The sequence below is a fragment of the Lithobates pipiens genome, unplaced genomic scaffold (assembly GCF_037356315.1).
Source record: "Lithobates pipiens isolate NorthernLeopardFrog02 unplaced genomic scaffold, aLitPip1_a1.2 Scaffold_19, whole genome shotgun sequence".
Classification (NCBI taxonomy): domain Eukaryota; kingdom Metazoa; phylum Chordata; class Amphibia; order Anura; family Ranidae; genus Lithobates; species Lithobates pipiens.
In genome coordinates, this window is record NW_027507764.1 from 407,145,785 (window position 1) to 407,159,951 (window position 14,167).

The 14,167-nt window shown below is 38.8% G+C and overlaps 1 protein-coding gene across 1 annotated transcript in view; it reads right to left on the bottom strand.

Annotated features, from left to right (window-relative positions):
• Window positions 1-5,058: 5,058 nt before the first annotated feature.
• Window positions 5,059-14,167, bottom strand: part of NDUFV2 (NADH:ubiquinone oxidoreductase core subunit V2) — a 44,211-nt gene continuing 35,102 nt past the window's right edge. Inside the window, exons 7-8 of the mRNA XM_077492460.1 lie at window positions 6,615-6,691; window positions 5,059-5,223 (exon numbers count right to left, since the gene is read on the bottom strand). Coding sequence (XP_077348586.1) covers window positions 5,130-5,223; window positions 6,615-6,691 — 171 coding nt within the window. The 3' untranslated portion in view covers window positions 5,059-5,129. The remainder of the gene's footprint in view (window positions 5,224-6,614; window positions 6,692-14,167) is intronic.

Here is a 14,167-nt window from a genome sequence, read left to right on the forward strand (position 1 = left end):
AAAGCTGTGTAAATTCCAGAAAATGTACTCTAGTTTGTAGACGCTATAACTTTTGCGCAAACCAATAAATATAACCCTAAATGTATGACTAAAATTGAGTTTATGCGATTTTTCTTATATAACAAAAAGTAGAAAATATTTTTTTCTCAATTTTCGGTCTTTTTCCATTTAGATCGCAAAAAAAAAAAAAAAAGACAATCAAATACCATCAAAAGAAAGCTCTATTTGTGGGAAGAAAAGGACGCAAATTTCGTTTGGGTACAACATTGCATGACCGCGCAATTACCAGTTAAAGCAGTGCAGTGCGAAATTGTAAAAAGACCTCTGGTCCTTAGATTGAAAATTGATCCGGGGCTGAAGTGGTTAAACTGCCTGTAAAGCAGTAAAGAACAGTAACAGCAGAAGCAGACTTCATCCATAAGGAGTAACAAGAAAAAAAAAAAAAAGAAGAATATAGAACACTTTCCTGTGACTCTGAACTCTGTTACAATGCCCTTGTAGTTTACAATATATAGGGAGGACCATCAAAAAATTAGCCATTAGAGCGAGGTTACATGTTTATAACAAAAGTGGCTTCAAAAAGTACCCCAGTGGGTTTAAATAACACAAACATTGGTGCAGGGAGGGGGGTGGATTTCAAAAGAGCCATGTCCAAAAAGGAAACTTTGTGGATCTATGAAGTAGACACACCGATTCTCAAGGGTCTCAATGTATATATGGACCTCTTGTAACATTAAGGACTCTTAATATTCTCTTGATTGACTTTTAGGCCAATTTTACAGTATATATTATATAAAATTTATATATTTTTTTAAAGGGGCATACTATATCTCAAACATTAGGTTTAACACATTATATATATTTTTCATATTATAGAACGTAACCAATGTATTCACAGTAGGAGTAGTGGTTACATGGAAGGAGGTGGTAATGGTGCTTGAATTGGAAAACACTTTCAGGTGCCATCTATGGTGATTAAGAAGCTTGCAGTTTGGGTTTTAATTATTATTATATATTAGGGTTTTTAAATGTTTTAATAGTCCGTTTTTTGTTCATTATGATTTATAGGTTTGTTTTTATATCTTGCTTTAAAAAGTCCACAATTCAACTGGATGCTGGTGATTGAATTTGGTTCACAATAGTTGGTCCCTTGACTTGTCCATTATGAATGGATCAGCTTCAAATTCCTTGAAAACATGTTGGGCAAAGTGAAGGGAGGACTCGAGTGAGAAAGAACTGTTCTAGGAGAGAGAGTAGACGGGCACTAAAGCTTATGTAGCACTGACAGACACACAGCCTGGCTCAAAGTGCAGCTTCCCAAGTGCTATTTGTCATAGTGGTATCCTGAAAGCAAGGGTGTCTTTGTTTACATGCAAGTGTATTTTACTATGTTAAATACAAAAGTATACAGTAAGCATTATATGTTGTCCCTTTTGCGTTTTCCTTGAGTTTGCCTACGTGGTTTTATCCTGAAAGCATCGACATCCTTACAACCATTGGTGGAGTGACAGCATTTGCGCCAGCTCCAAAAAGGGATATGTCTGCAAGACCTTGCTGCGGCTAGGTCATTTCTTTCAAGTAAGAGTGGTGGTGGGATTCACAGGAAGAATAGAGTTTGGTTCAGCAGCTGTGGCAGACGCTAAATTTATATAAAAAAATAAAATATTGTTTATGTCTTTCATGCATTTATAGATATGTTTGGACACTGCTTTTATGGGTCTTTATTGTTTGGACATAAAAGATTGTTGGACACAAGCACGTTTCAACATCAAACATAAGTGGATCGTGTTAATTTTCAATAAAATATTTTTTTTATTATTTACGATTAAAAGGGTAAGTGCATCTTTACAGAAAAATCTGTATAGTCGAACATACACAGGACCACCACCTGCCCCCCCCCCCCTCAGTCCCGCTGACCTGCATGGCGGCAATCGCCCATTCTGAGCCCCGGTTTAGCCACCTCATGTCTCCAGGGCTTAGAAATTAAATTCAACACACTTCACTATATTCATAGAAACGTATCCATTAGTTCTACTTTACTTCCTGGATAAGCTATAGGTCATGACACAGGAAGGAGTTAACCAGCTGACCTCATTACCACACACCCTGCATCATCCACCCATTTCCAAGTGTGTTTTTTTTTTTTAAATGAAATACAAATCAGTGATCACCCTTCTCACTAAATACACAGGCATAGATTTTATTTTATCCTTCCTTAATCCTGCATAGATAGTCAATGTGGATAGAGCTGTAGTATTAAACAGGAGACGTGTGTCCTGGGTTCTGTAGGGTTAATCATACAATCTGATTGTACAATCTCCTTTAGCTGTACCATCAACTATGTATTGCAAGGCGTTTCCTCCCATTGTATAAATTTGGTAAATCTAAAAGGAGATTGTATAGTATATGGCCACCTTTATACACCTAAAAATTACCTGGCTGCGCTTTCAGTGCTATTAATTGTTAATGGCACACCAAACAGAAGCAAACATGTGAAAAAACTAATAGCACATGCTGCAAAAAACACAACACGTCAAAACGTCCCATGAGCCACATGTAGCGCAGCCCACTGAAATAAACAGGCTGACCTATGTGTGTCACAGGAAAAAAAAAAAAAAAAAGCTACAAAAGTGCTAAATATGAATGGGTCCTGAAAGTGAAATTCACTTCTGTGCATTTCAGAATGCACTGCAGAACTAATCACAATAAAAAAATGAACCAAAAAAAAAAAAAAAAAAAAAAAGGTTCTTAAGCTTCTTTGGGGCAATTGTTCTGTGTAGGGCAGCCCATTAAGGTGGTGTCAATCCAAAAATAAAAAAAAGTATTGCGCCTGGTTTGTTTCCATTAACCACTTCAGCTCCGGACCAATAAACACCTTAAGGACCAGAGGTCTTTTTGCAATTTCGCACTGCGCTGCTTTAACTGGTAATTGCGCGGTCATGCAATATTGCACCCAAACGAAATTTGCGTCCTTTTCTTCCCACAAATAGAGCTTTCTTTTGATGGTATTTGATTGCCTCTGCGATTTTTTTTTTTTGCGATATAAATGGAAAAAGAGCGAAAATTTTGAAAAAAAAAAGATATTTTCTTCTTTTTGTTATAAGAAAAATCGAATAAACTAAATTTTAGTCATACATTGAGGGCAAAATTTATTCAGCCACATGTCTTTAGTAAAAAAAATGTCAATAAGCGTATATTTTTTGGTTTGCGCAAAAGTTATAGCGTCTACAAACTAGAGTACATTTTCTGGAATTTACACAGCTTTTAATTTATGACTGCCGATCTCATTTCTTGAGGTGCTAAAATGGCAGGGCAGTACAAATCCCCCCCAAATGACCCCATTTTGGAAAGTAGACACCCCAAGGAAATTGCTGATGGGTATGTTGAGCCCATTGAATATTTATTTTTTTTGTCCTAAGGGATTGAATAATGACAAAAAAAAAAAAAAAAAAAATTTTTTTTACAAAAAGTTGTCACTAAATGATATATTGCTCACACATGCCATGGTTATATGTGAAATGACACCCCAAAATACATTCTGCTGCTTCTCCCGAGTACGGGGATACCACGTGTGGGACTTTTTGGGAGTCTAGTCGCGCACGGCACCCCGAAAACCAATCACCACCTTCAGGATTTCTAAGGGTGCAAATTTTTGATTTAACTCCTCACTACCTATCACAGTTTCGAAGGCCATAAAATGCCAAAATAGCACAAAACCCCCCCAAATGACCCCATTTTGGAAAGTAGACACCCCAAGCTATTTACTGAGAGGCATGTTGAGTCCATGGAATATTTTATATTTTGCCAAAAGTTGCGGGAATATTACAAACTTTTTTTTTTTTGCACAAAGTTGTCACTAAATGATATATTGCTCACACATGCTATGGGCAGAAGTCAAATTACACCCCAAAATAAATTCTGCTGCTTTTCCCCCGAGTACGGGGATACCACATGTGGGGGACTTTTTGGGAGCCTAGTTAACTAGCTACCTAGCGACACTAGCGACACTGATGCAGCGTTCAGAAAAATTATCGCTTAGTGACACTGGCAAAAGGGGGTGAAAGGGTTAACTAGCGGAAATCAGGGGGTTAAAACCATTATTGGGTAGTATATCGGGGTACCTAGCGCTATAAAAACCTGGCGGTGAACCTAAAAAAATAACTAGCTACCTAGCGACTGTAGCGACACTAATGCAGCGATCAGAAAAACGATCGCTTAGTGACACTGGCAAAAGGGGGTGAAAGGGTTAACTAGCGGCAATCAGGGGGTTAAAAACATTATTGGGTAGTATATCGGGGTACCTAGCGATATAAAAACCTGGCGGTGAACCTAAAAAAATAACTAGCTACCTAGCGACACATGCAGCGATCAGAAAAATTATCGCTTAGTGACACTGGCAAAAGGGGGTGAAAGGGTTAACTCTAGGGGCAATCAGGGGGTTAAATCTTTATTGGGGGGTGATAGGGGGCTACCCTGGACCTAACACTAACTGTCCTGACAGTTTTTACTGTCACAACTGACACTGAATGCATTGATCAGTAAAGAAATGATCAATGCAATCAGTGACACTGTGACTGGGGGGGGAGGGGGGGCGGGGGGGGGGGATCGGGGGGGGTTTGTGTGCCTGTGTGTACCTACATGTCAGTGTAGTGTTCGTGCAGACTTACTTTTACTCTTCTCCTCGTAGTCCGGTCAAAAAGACCGCCCCGAGGAGAATGACATCACTTCCTCCTTCCTGTGTAAACAATACACAGGGGAGGAAGCTTCTCATTGGCCAGGAGCGATCCAGAGGGGGTGGCCGAAAACCAACGGCCATCCCCTCATCACGGAGCGCTCCTGGACCGAATCGGACCGCCGTAACCAGCGGGAGGGGGTCCGATCGGACCCCCCACCCGCTGGAAGGCAATCACGTAGATGTACGTGATTATGCCTGCCTGTGCCATTGTGCTGACGTACAATGGCAATACGGCGGTCCTCAAGTGGTTAAACAGCAACATGCAGATCCTACCATTGCCAAATGTAATGCATTGCATATACACAGACTACACAACTCATAACTATTGGAATAAAACTGTTTTATTTATGTGTATAAGAGTTGAGCTTTGCAGTTATATTATTACACAGTAATTTTAGAGGTCTGCACGCACACCAAAGCCTGGTCCTTTTGGAGGTCCAGTAAGAGAGGTAAGTCCTCCAGCAGGTTCACACGAGAAACGGCCATTCCTAAAAAAAATTTAAAAAGATAAATTTTGATCAGTATACTCTTCTAGGATCTATAACAATGCATTAATGTGCAATGACAGTGATGCTCATTTTAGAACACGGTTACATTATACACACAAACTTAGAGATATAGATAGATCTCTATCTATCCAATCACATAAGTGCAATAAATTTATATATATATATATATATATATATATATATATATATATATATATATATATATATATATATATATATATATATATATATATATATATATATATATATATATATCTCTATCTCCTTTACAATAGCAACAAAGACCATCTTCTGAATAGTGAAAGAGGTTGTAAAGGCAATTGGAAAAAAAACAAACATGTCTATACTTGCCTTCTCTGTGCAATGGAACCGCGCAGAGCGGACAGGAACCTCTTCTCGGTCCCCCGTTGGTGCTCCTGCTCCCTCCTCTCTGCCCAGTGCCCCCACAGGAAGCCGCACTCATGTATGCTCGCACCAGAGTCCCTCTGCTGCATCCATTGACACAGCAGGACTCGCCCCCGCTTCCTCGTCACTTGCTTTGATTGGCAGCACTGAGAGCCAATGGCTCCCGATACCCCAGCAAAGCCAGCGAGACCCAGATGTGAGGGGAGAAAAGAGATCTGCAGACGTGCACGGTGCTGGATAGCATGAGGTCTCAGGTAAATCGAGGAGGTGAGATGCTGACACCTAAACGTTTACCTTAATACAAGGAATGCATTAAAAAAGGTAAAAAATAAGTTTAGACTTTACAACCCCCTTGAAGCATACCTTATCTTGTACATTAGTACCGATGCTGGGTGACCTTTCATACTCTTATCTGATAATTGCCCAGCAGCAGAAGTGCTGCATGCTCAACATTAAGAGTAATTGTGCATCAAGTGCAGTATAGCTTTCAAGAAGAAAAGATGGTATTAGTATGAATAGCTCTGTGACTCATGAAAGCAGACACAGCTTGCAGCACCACTTAGCTGAATATTTGTATTATATTTTAAAGGATTTCTCCAGAATTAAGGAGAGTTCCAGAGCAAGCCAATCTGTTTTCAAACAATACCGAAGCATTAGAGCCATCATACAAATAAGCACAAAATAAAATAAGCTATAGAATGAAAATAAAAATGATCTGCACATTGAAGGCCTACACTATGTATTGTAAAAACTGTTAAATTAGACACCAACATCCTCTACCCAGTAACCAAAATAAATCACAGGAAACAAAAAGGAAGGTGCCTTTGAAGGGTGAATGACAGCATGAAACCCTCAACGTTATAACAGGATACCCTTTTGTTCTATCAAGGAGACAAGATACAGCTAGATCTGTGGTTTACCTAAATTACTTAAAGAATATGCTAACATTTAAATAAAATAGGTACCTGGGTCCAGGAGTAGGTGTTTTCCCAGCTTTTAAGTCATCAATTATACTTTCAATATCCCTCGGCAAAAGATCCTCCTAGAAGATAAATCCGTGAAGTGGGTCAAAAAATATTAATTTATCATAAATGGTTTACAGTGAATGATGCCAGCTAAACTATGTGCCTTGTACCCCATTTAGAAATGGCATGCATAAAACTGCACCCCAAATTCATTCTACTGAAAGCAGAATCACAGTATTCAGCCCCATTTAGTGCCCATATTGTGGTACTTTACTGCAATACCTCAATCTGAAAAATAACATTATGGCCACTAGATGAAGCTGATCATAGGAAAACAAATATTGGCCAAAATACTATTATATGTGGGGGCTTAAGTTTTCTGCATACCTAAACATGTATTTTAATTATGTAAAATTGCCGATTAACTTCCCACTAATGACAAAATTCAGCAGAAGTCTGACGTGGTCTTAAAGTAAATGTTTTGTATTAACAATATGCATGGACTGTAAAAGCTGTAGCATGTAAATTACAGTCGTCGACAAATCTGTTGGTACTCTTCCACAAAATAAAGTGAATGAATATAGCTGGCATCCGCTGTATCACAAGAGCTACAGCAGGCGCCACCTATATTCATTTACATTTGTTGCAGCTGACAGGAGCTTTCCATTGCACCACACTTGCAGACATGGATACCTGACACAGGTGAGAAGCAGCTTGTTGTATACCTGGACCAAAATGTAAAACCACATTTTTTTTCTGAAGTAACTTGAAAAAAAGTACCTGACCAAATATGACGACTTTTGCCTTTGATGCAACAGAATATTTTAAAAATAACAAAAAAATGTAATGAACAAAAATTATGGGATCTTTAACCCAATATTCTGTTGAACTAACCTTAGAAGCAATCACTACAAAACAAGAATGTCTGTAGCTCTTAAATTAGACTTCTACACCTGCCAACAGGTAGTTTGCAGCCCTCTTTTTGAGAAAACTGGTATAGCAGCAGCCTGGTATGTTCTCCAGACTGCATGTCTCAGCTCTTTACATAGATTAATTAATCTGGAATTAAGATCAACACGCAGGAGGGCCACTACAGAGCAGTCCATGTTTTGTTCTTAGCCATTCTTGGGTGCTATTAGCAGTTTGTTTTGGGATCCCGTTGGAGGATCCATGATCTGCAAACTAAGGCAAAGTTATGACACTGGGCAGCGTTTTTTGCTTTGGAATTCCTTGATAGTCTTGAGATTTAATTGTACCCTGCCCCAGTTTAGGATATCCTGTGTCAGAAACAGCAAAGTAGCCCCAAAGCATAATCAAGCCTCCTCCATGTTTCACAGTAGGTACGTTCTTTTCTAAATGCTTTATTTTTGTGTCTGAACAGAGCAGATATGACTGGTCCAAAAACTAGCTTTGTTTCTTCTGTCCACAGTACCTAATTCCAGAAGCATCGTGGCTTGTCTACATGCATTTCATTAAATTCCAGTCTGGCTTTTTTTTTTTTTTTTTATCTTTCAAACAGCAAAAGTTCTCCTGGGTCTTCTTCCTTTCAGCCCACTTTTGCTCAAAAACAGATGGCACAGTCAGACATTGATGTGCCTAGACCATCAGTTTGTATCTCTGAGATTAAACTTTGCCTTTGAAACACTGGTCTAACTTTTTCTCTCATCTCCTTAGACAACTCTCTCCTTTACACTTTCACTGGTTCACGTTTAGTGTGGTGCACACGATGTTACTAAACAGAACAGTGACTACATTTCTTCATTTAAAATAGACTGATTACAAGATTGAAGACGTGTGATACTAATAATAGAGAACAGTTGATTTGAATTATCACCATGATGAAACGCTTTATAAACTTCTCTAGCGGTACTAACATATCTGTCCAGGCCATTCTAGAACATCTACAATAAGCAATAATTTTCTCTTTCCAGACTGTCTTTGCTTTACTCTACAACATACCAAAGGGGCACGCAAATATACATGAAATTTGGTTTTCATTTCATCTCTTCTCAGGAAGACTGAATCATTGTTTCGATGAGCTGTATGGGTACCAACAAATGTTTCCATGTTTGATATATACACACCATTAGGCGGTAGCTGTTTCAATGGCCAAATTCTTATTTTTTAACAGAAGGTATGTTCTAAGGCTAGATTCACATCTATGCAGTTATAGTGCTTTTTTGCATTTTGCAGATTTGCATTAGAGTCCATTTAACATGGTTTCCTATGGAGCACGTTCTGTAGTGAAAATCTGCAAAATGCAAAAAGCACTAAAAATGCAAAGGTGTGAATCCAGCCTAATATGGCATTGAGACCGTCTATGTTGGTGATCAAAAAGTCAGTAAATACCTGCGATAACTTGGCACTTTTGGTAGAACAAAAGCTTTTTCTTTTTTTTGACAGTTATAGCCCTATCAATTTTTTTTCCATTTGGGTCCTAAATGGTAAACGCTACAAATAGAAGGAGTGACTCTCCCTAACTGGCACAGACAGGTTCTAATCTCTCCACTATTCAAAAAAGAAGGGCATTACAATGAACTGATTTATCAGTTCTCAATCCTTGTCAGCTCAGCAAAAATGGTCAGATATAAACTGGCAGTGAACATGGATAATCGATTATTAGTGCAATCAAAACAAACACCACACACACACACACACACACACACACACACACACACACACACACCTTTTGAGATAATTAAAAATAAAAAAAAGGTCCTGTAGCAATGCAAATTACAACAGAAAAGAAACCGCACTGAATGGCTCGGTTTGCAAGACAAATAAACACCTATGGCCGCACAAGTTTATGAGTGTTATGATCCATATACTACATCAATGGCCACCAGTGGTGCCAATCAGTGCCACCTAGCAGTGCTGCCTTTCAGTGTAGCCTACCAGTGCCGCCCATCAGTGCAGCTTCTTCAGTGAAGGAGAAAACCTACCAGTTTGCAAAATTTTCTAATAAAAAAAAAAAAAAACCCACACACCACAACACATACTAAATTATATTATATTATATTATATTATATTATATATATATATATATATATATATATATATATATATATATATATATATATATATATATATATATATATATATATATTGTTGGAAGTGAATAAGAAGTAACGTTATATATCTAAGGTTCTACACATTCGTTGGTACAGCCGAACTCAGCCATGTTGATGTTTGCATGACACATGTTTAGAATGTGTAGAGGAATGTGGCAGAAACTGCATATCAAAGGAGTTACCTTCAGCCCAACTGGTGCACACAAGCTTCAAAGAGATTGATGACAAAGACGGCCCAGGGCACATCAGATGGGACTGGCCACAAAGCCAAGTATGGCAGGACAGTCAGTAATATTAGGAGGGCTGTCATGTGAACACTGATTGGTCCAAACCAAATGGGACTGGCAGTAGGGTGTGGTATGGCTGAGGTATGTTTGACAAAAAGGTTTGCAACCATGAGGTCTCTCTCTGTCTCGGTATTACATCAGGAGACCCAGTCATGAGGATCGATAAGTATAAGGCTTATATTGCACTGTGATTGTATGCTATGTATTATTGTAACTTCTATTGATACCTTATGCACGCTATATTATTTCCTTGGGAAATAAATAAGATTTAATTGACCTTAGACCGTGTATTGATTTCATAGCCAAGGGTGGTAGCATTGCGGTATTAACAATAACATGTGCTTGGCGTAATAGATTGATAGATTAGCTGAACTATAGGGACTAGAAAAAGGAATACATAACTGACTATAGCACTAGACTGAATTGATCAGTTACTTCATTTATATATCTCTATCTATCTCTATAATATATATATATATATATATATATATATATACACACACATACACAGTGGTGTGAAAAAGTGTTTGCCCCCTTCCTCATTTCCTGTTCCTTTGCATGTTTGTCACACTTAAGTGTTTCGGAACAAACCAATTTAAACAATAGTCAAGGACAACACAAGTAAACACAAAATGCAATTTGTAAATGAAGGTGTTTATTATTAAAGGTGAAAAAAAATCCAAACCATCATGGCCCTGTGTGAAAAAGTGATTGCCCCCTAAACCTAATAACTGGTTGGGCCACCCTTAGCAGCAACAACTGCAACCAAGCATTTGCGATAACGTGCAATGAGGCTTTTACAGCGTCCTGGAGGAATTTTGGCCCACTCATCTTTGCAGAATTGTCCTAATTCAGTTACATTAGAGGGTTTTCGAGCATGAACGGCCTTTTTAAGGTCAGACCACAACATCTCAATAGGATTCAGGTCAGGACTTTGGCTAGGCGACTCCAAAGTCTTCATTTTGTTTTTCTTCAGCCATTCGGTGGTGGACTTGCTGGTGTGTTTAGGATCATTGTCCTGCTGCAGAACCCAAGTTCGTTTCAGCTTGAGTACACGAACGGATGGTCGGACATTCTCCTTCAGGATCTCTTGGTAGACAGCAGAATTCATAGTTCCTTTTATCACGGCAAGTCTTCCAGGTCCTGAAGCAGCAAAACAGCCCCAGACCATCACACTACCACCACCATATTTTACTGTTGGTATAATGTTCTTTTTATGAAATGCAGTGTTCCTTCTACGCCAGATATACTTGGACACACACCTTCCAAAGAGTTCCACTTTTGTCTCATCGGTCCACAGAATGTTGTCCCAAAAGTCTTGGGGATCATCAAGATGTGTTGTGGAGAAATTGAGACGAGCTTTGATGTTCTTTTTGCTCAGCAGTGGTTTTCTCCTTGGAACTCTGCCATGCAGGCCATTTTTGCCCAGTCTTTTCCTGATGGTGGAGGCATGAACGCTGACCTTAACTGAGGCAAGTGAGGCCTGCAGTTCCTTGGACGTTGTTGTGGGGTCTTTTGTGACCTCTTGGATGAGTCGTCGCTGCGCTCTTGGGGTAATTTTGGGCGGCCGGCCACTCCTGGGAAGGTTCACCACTGTTCCATGTCTTCGCTATTTGTGGATAATGGCTCTCACTGTGGTTCTCTGGATTCCCAAAGCTTTGGAAATGGCTTTATAACCCTTTCCAGACTGATAGATCTCAATTACTTTCTGTCTCAATTGTTCCTGAATTTCTTTGGGTCTCGGCATGATGTGTAGCCTTTAAGGATCTTCTGGTGGACCTTACTGTGTCAAGCAGCTCCTATTTAAGTGATGCCTTGATTGTGAACAGGTGTGGCAATAATCAGGCCTGGGTGTGGCTAGAGAAATTGAACTCAGGTGTGGACAACCACAGTTATAGTATGTTTTAACAAGGGGGGCAATCACTTTTTCACACAGGGCCATGATGGTTTGGATTTTTTTTCACCTTTAATAATAAACACCTTCATTTACAAATTGCATTTTGTGTTTACTTGTGTTGTCCTTGACTATTGTTTAAATTGGTTTGATGTTCCGAAACACTTAAGTGTGACAAACATGCAAAGGAACAGGAAATGAGGAGGGGGGCAAACACTTATTCACACCACTGATTTTATATATATATTATATATATTTTAAAAAAAAAAAAAAAACCACAGAGGTGATCAAATACCATGAAAAGAAAGCTCTATTTGTGGGGGGGGGGAGAAAAAAAAAAAAAAAAAAAAAAAAAAGATAAAAATATTTAATTTGCGTACAGTGTTGTACAACCGCGCAATTGTCATTCAAGTGCGACAGCGCTGAAAGCTGAAAATTGGTTTAAGTGCCCAGTAAGCAAGTAGTTAAACAAGCCCTCAATAACATAATATGAATATGATCATTTGTCAAAAAAATAAATAAAGTACATCCATCAGCACTCCCCCATGCTTGGGGCAACACCAGTTATTTCTCCACATTACTTCAATACCATTCACTTGGAATGGTACCCCAAAATAACAAAACAGGCCCGTGTTTTAGCACAAATTTTGGCTACCATCTGTGTTGTGGCACGGTGAAAAAAGTGCATGTCCATTAAAACCTTTAAATCCAATAAAGTTGACAGCACATTCAGAACGATCAAGATTACCCTACCACATCTAAATTTTATTGTGTGTAAATGTAATGCACCACAACACTTTGAATCTGGCCTGCATGTTTTCAAGCCAATGCATACGTGTCATGGCTGAGATACATTAAAATATAAATTTTCATGGAACTGTCAACTTAGGAGTCATCACTCCAGTAAAACATTCCCTCCTCCCAACAGGGAAGGCGGATTAAGTCATACCATCCATTGGAGACTTAAGTTAAGGAGACAAAACTTATGTCGAAACCAAGTAAACATGAATCGGATACGAAACCGGCTGATTATGGTCAAATGTGCGTTTTCAGTCCTAAGTTACAAAACCTTTAATTAAAGGAAAAGCTTTGTTAAATAACCCCATTGTTTCAAAGGGTGAAATTGCCACCCTAGTCAAACCCCAACGTTGACTCAAGCTTTCCCTCAGACAATGACTGAGATCTGAGGTTAACGTTACACCAAAACGACAACAGTCCCAAATATGTGAACAGACTATAATGATATGGTCTAAAAGTGCCTATAAAGAGAAATTGTCTGTGCAGCTAAACCCTTCTCTAAGCCTTCAGTGAGCCTTTCCAAAGTTCATTTCAAGGGCTCTAGGAGAACAGTTAATTCCTATATGCATGCGTTTTTTTTTTTTTAAAATATGTGATCATAAGCGATTCAAATGCCATAAAAGACTCCAAGACACAGATACGACCATAAATTTCAATATCCACTGACCCCATGAGTAATCTGTCATAAGATAGAAATATAAATTTTCATATAGAACAAATGAAGAATTGTATTTAGATAACCATCATTGTTGAAAAGACATAGAAACCGTGACCGCATCTACATCAAAATACCCATATAACATGTGTTGTCCTAAGACAAAATAGATTTTCATAGGATATGCAGGAGTCATACATTAATCCATATAAACTTCCATTTTGTGTTATATTAATCAAATTTATACTAAGTGTATTGTATTTTGTACCAGTTGCCGAGGTCCCTGAACAATATAGATATAGATTCATAAGCCCCAATATATAGATAACTATTATGAAAGAGGGCATATTTTCTTTTAATAATTCAGAACACATTTTCTGTCCTCAGACACACCTTGTGGCTGAAGATGATATTTTATGTGGACCCACCAGCTAAATCATTAGAGTTGTCCAACCAATGGAGAATAAAGCCAAACCTTCTGGGCTGAGCTTATGATAATTTTATGAGCCTATTGTCCCAGATGGTATAAAGGATGTGAGGGCCATAGAGTGATCACAGACCCACACGCCGGATACACCCCCTAGATCAGTGATGGCGAACCTTGGCACCCCAGATGTTTTGGAACTACATTTCCCATGATGCTCCACTACACTGCAAAGTGCAGGAGCATCATGGGAAATGTAGTTCCAAAACATCTGGGGTGCCAAGGTTCGCCATCACTGCCCTAGATGTTTAAGAAGCCTGATATTTGACCACTCCCCATTTTGCTGGACCTTGTGACTAGAACCACTCGATGTACTTAAATTTTGTTGGACATCTTCCCCTTCTAAACTGTTGGTAAGATACAG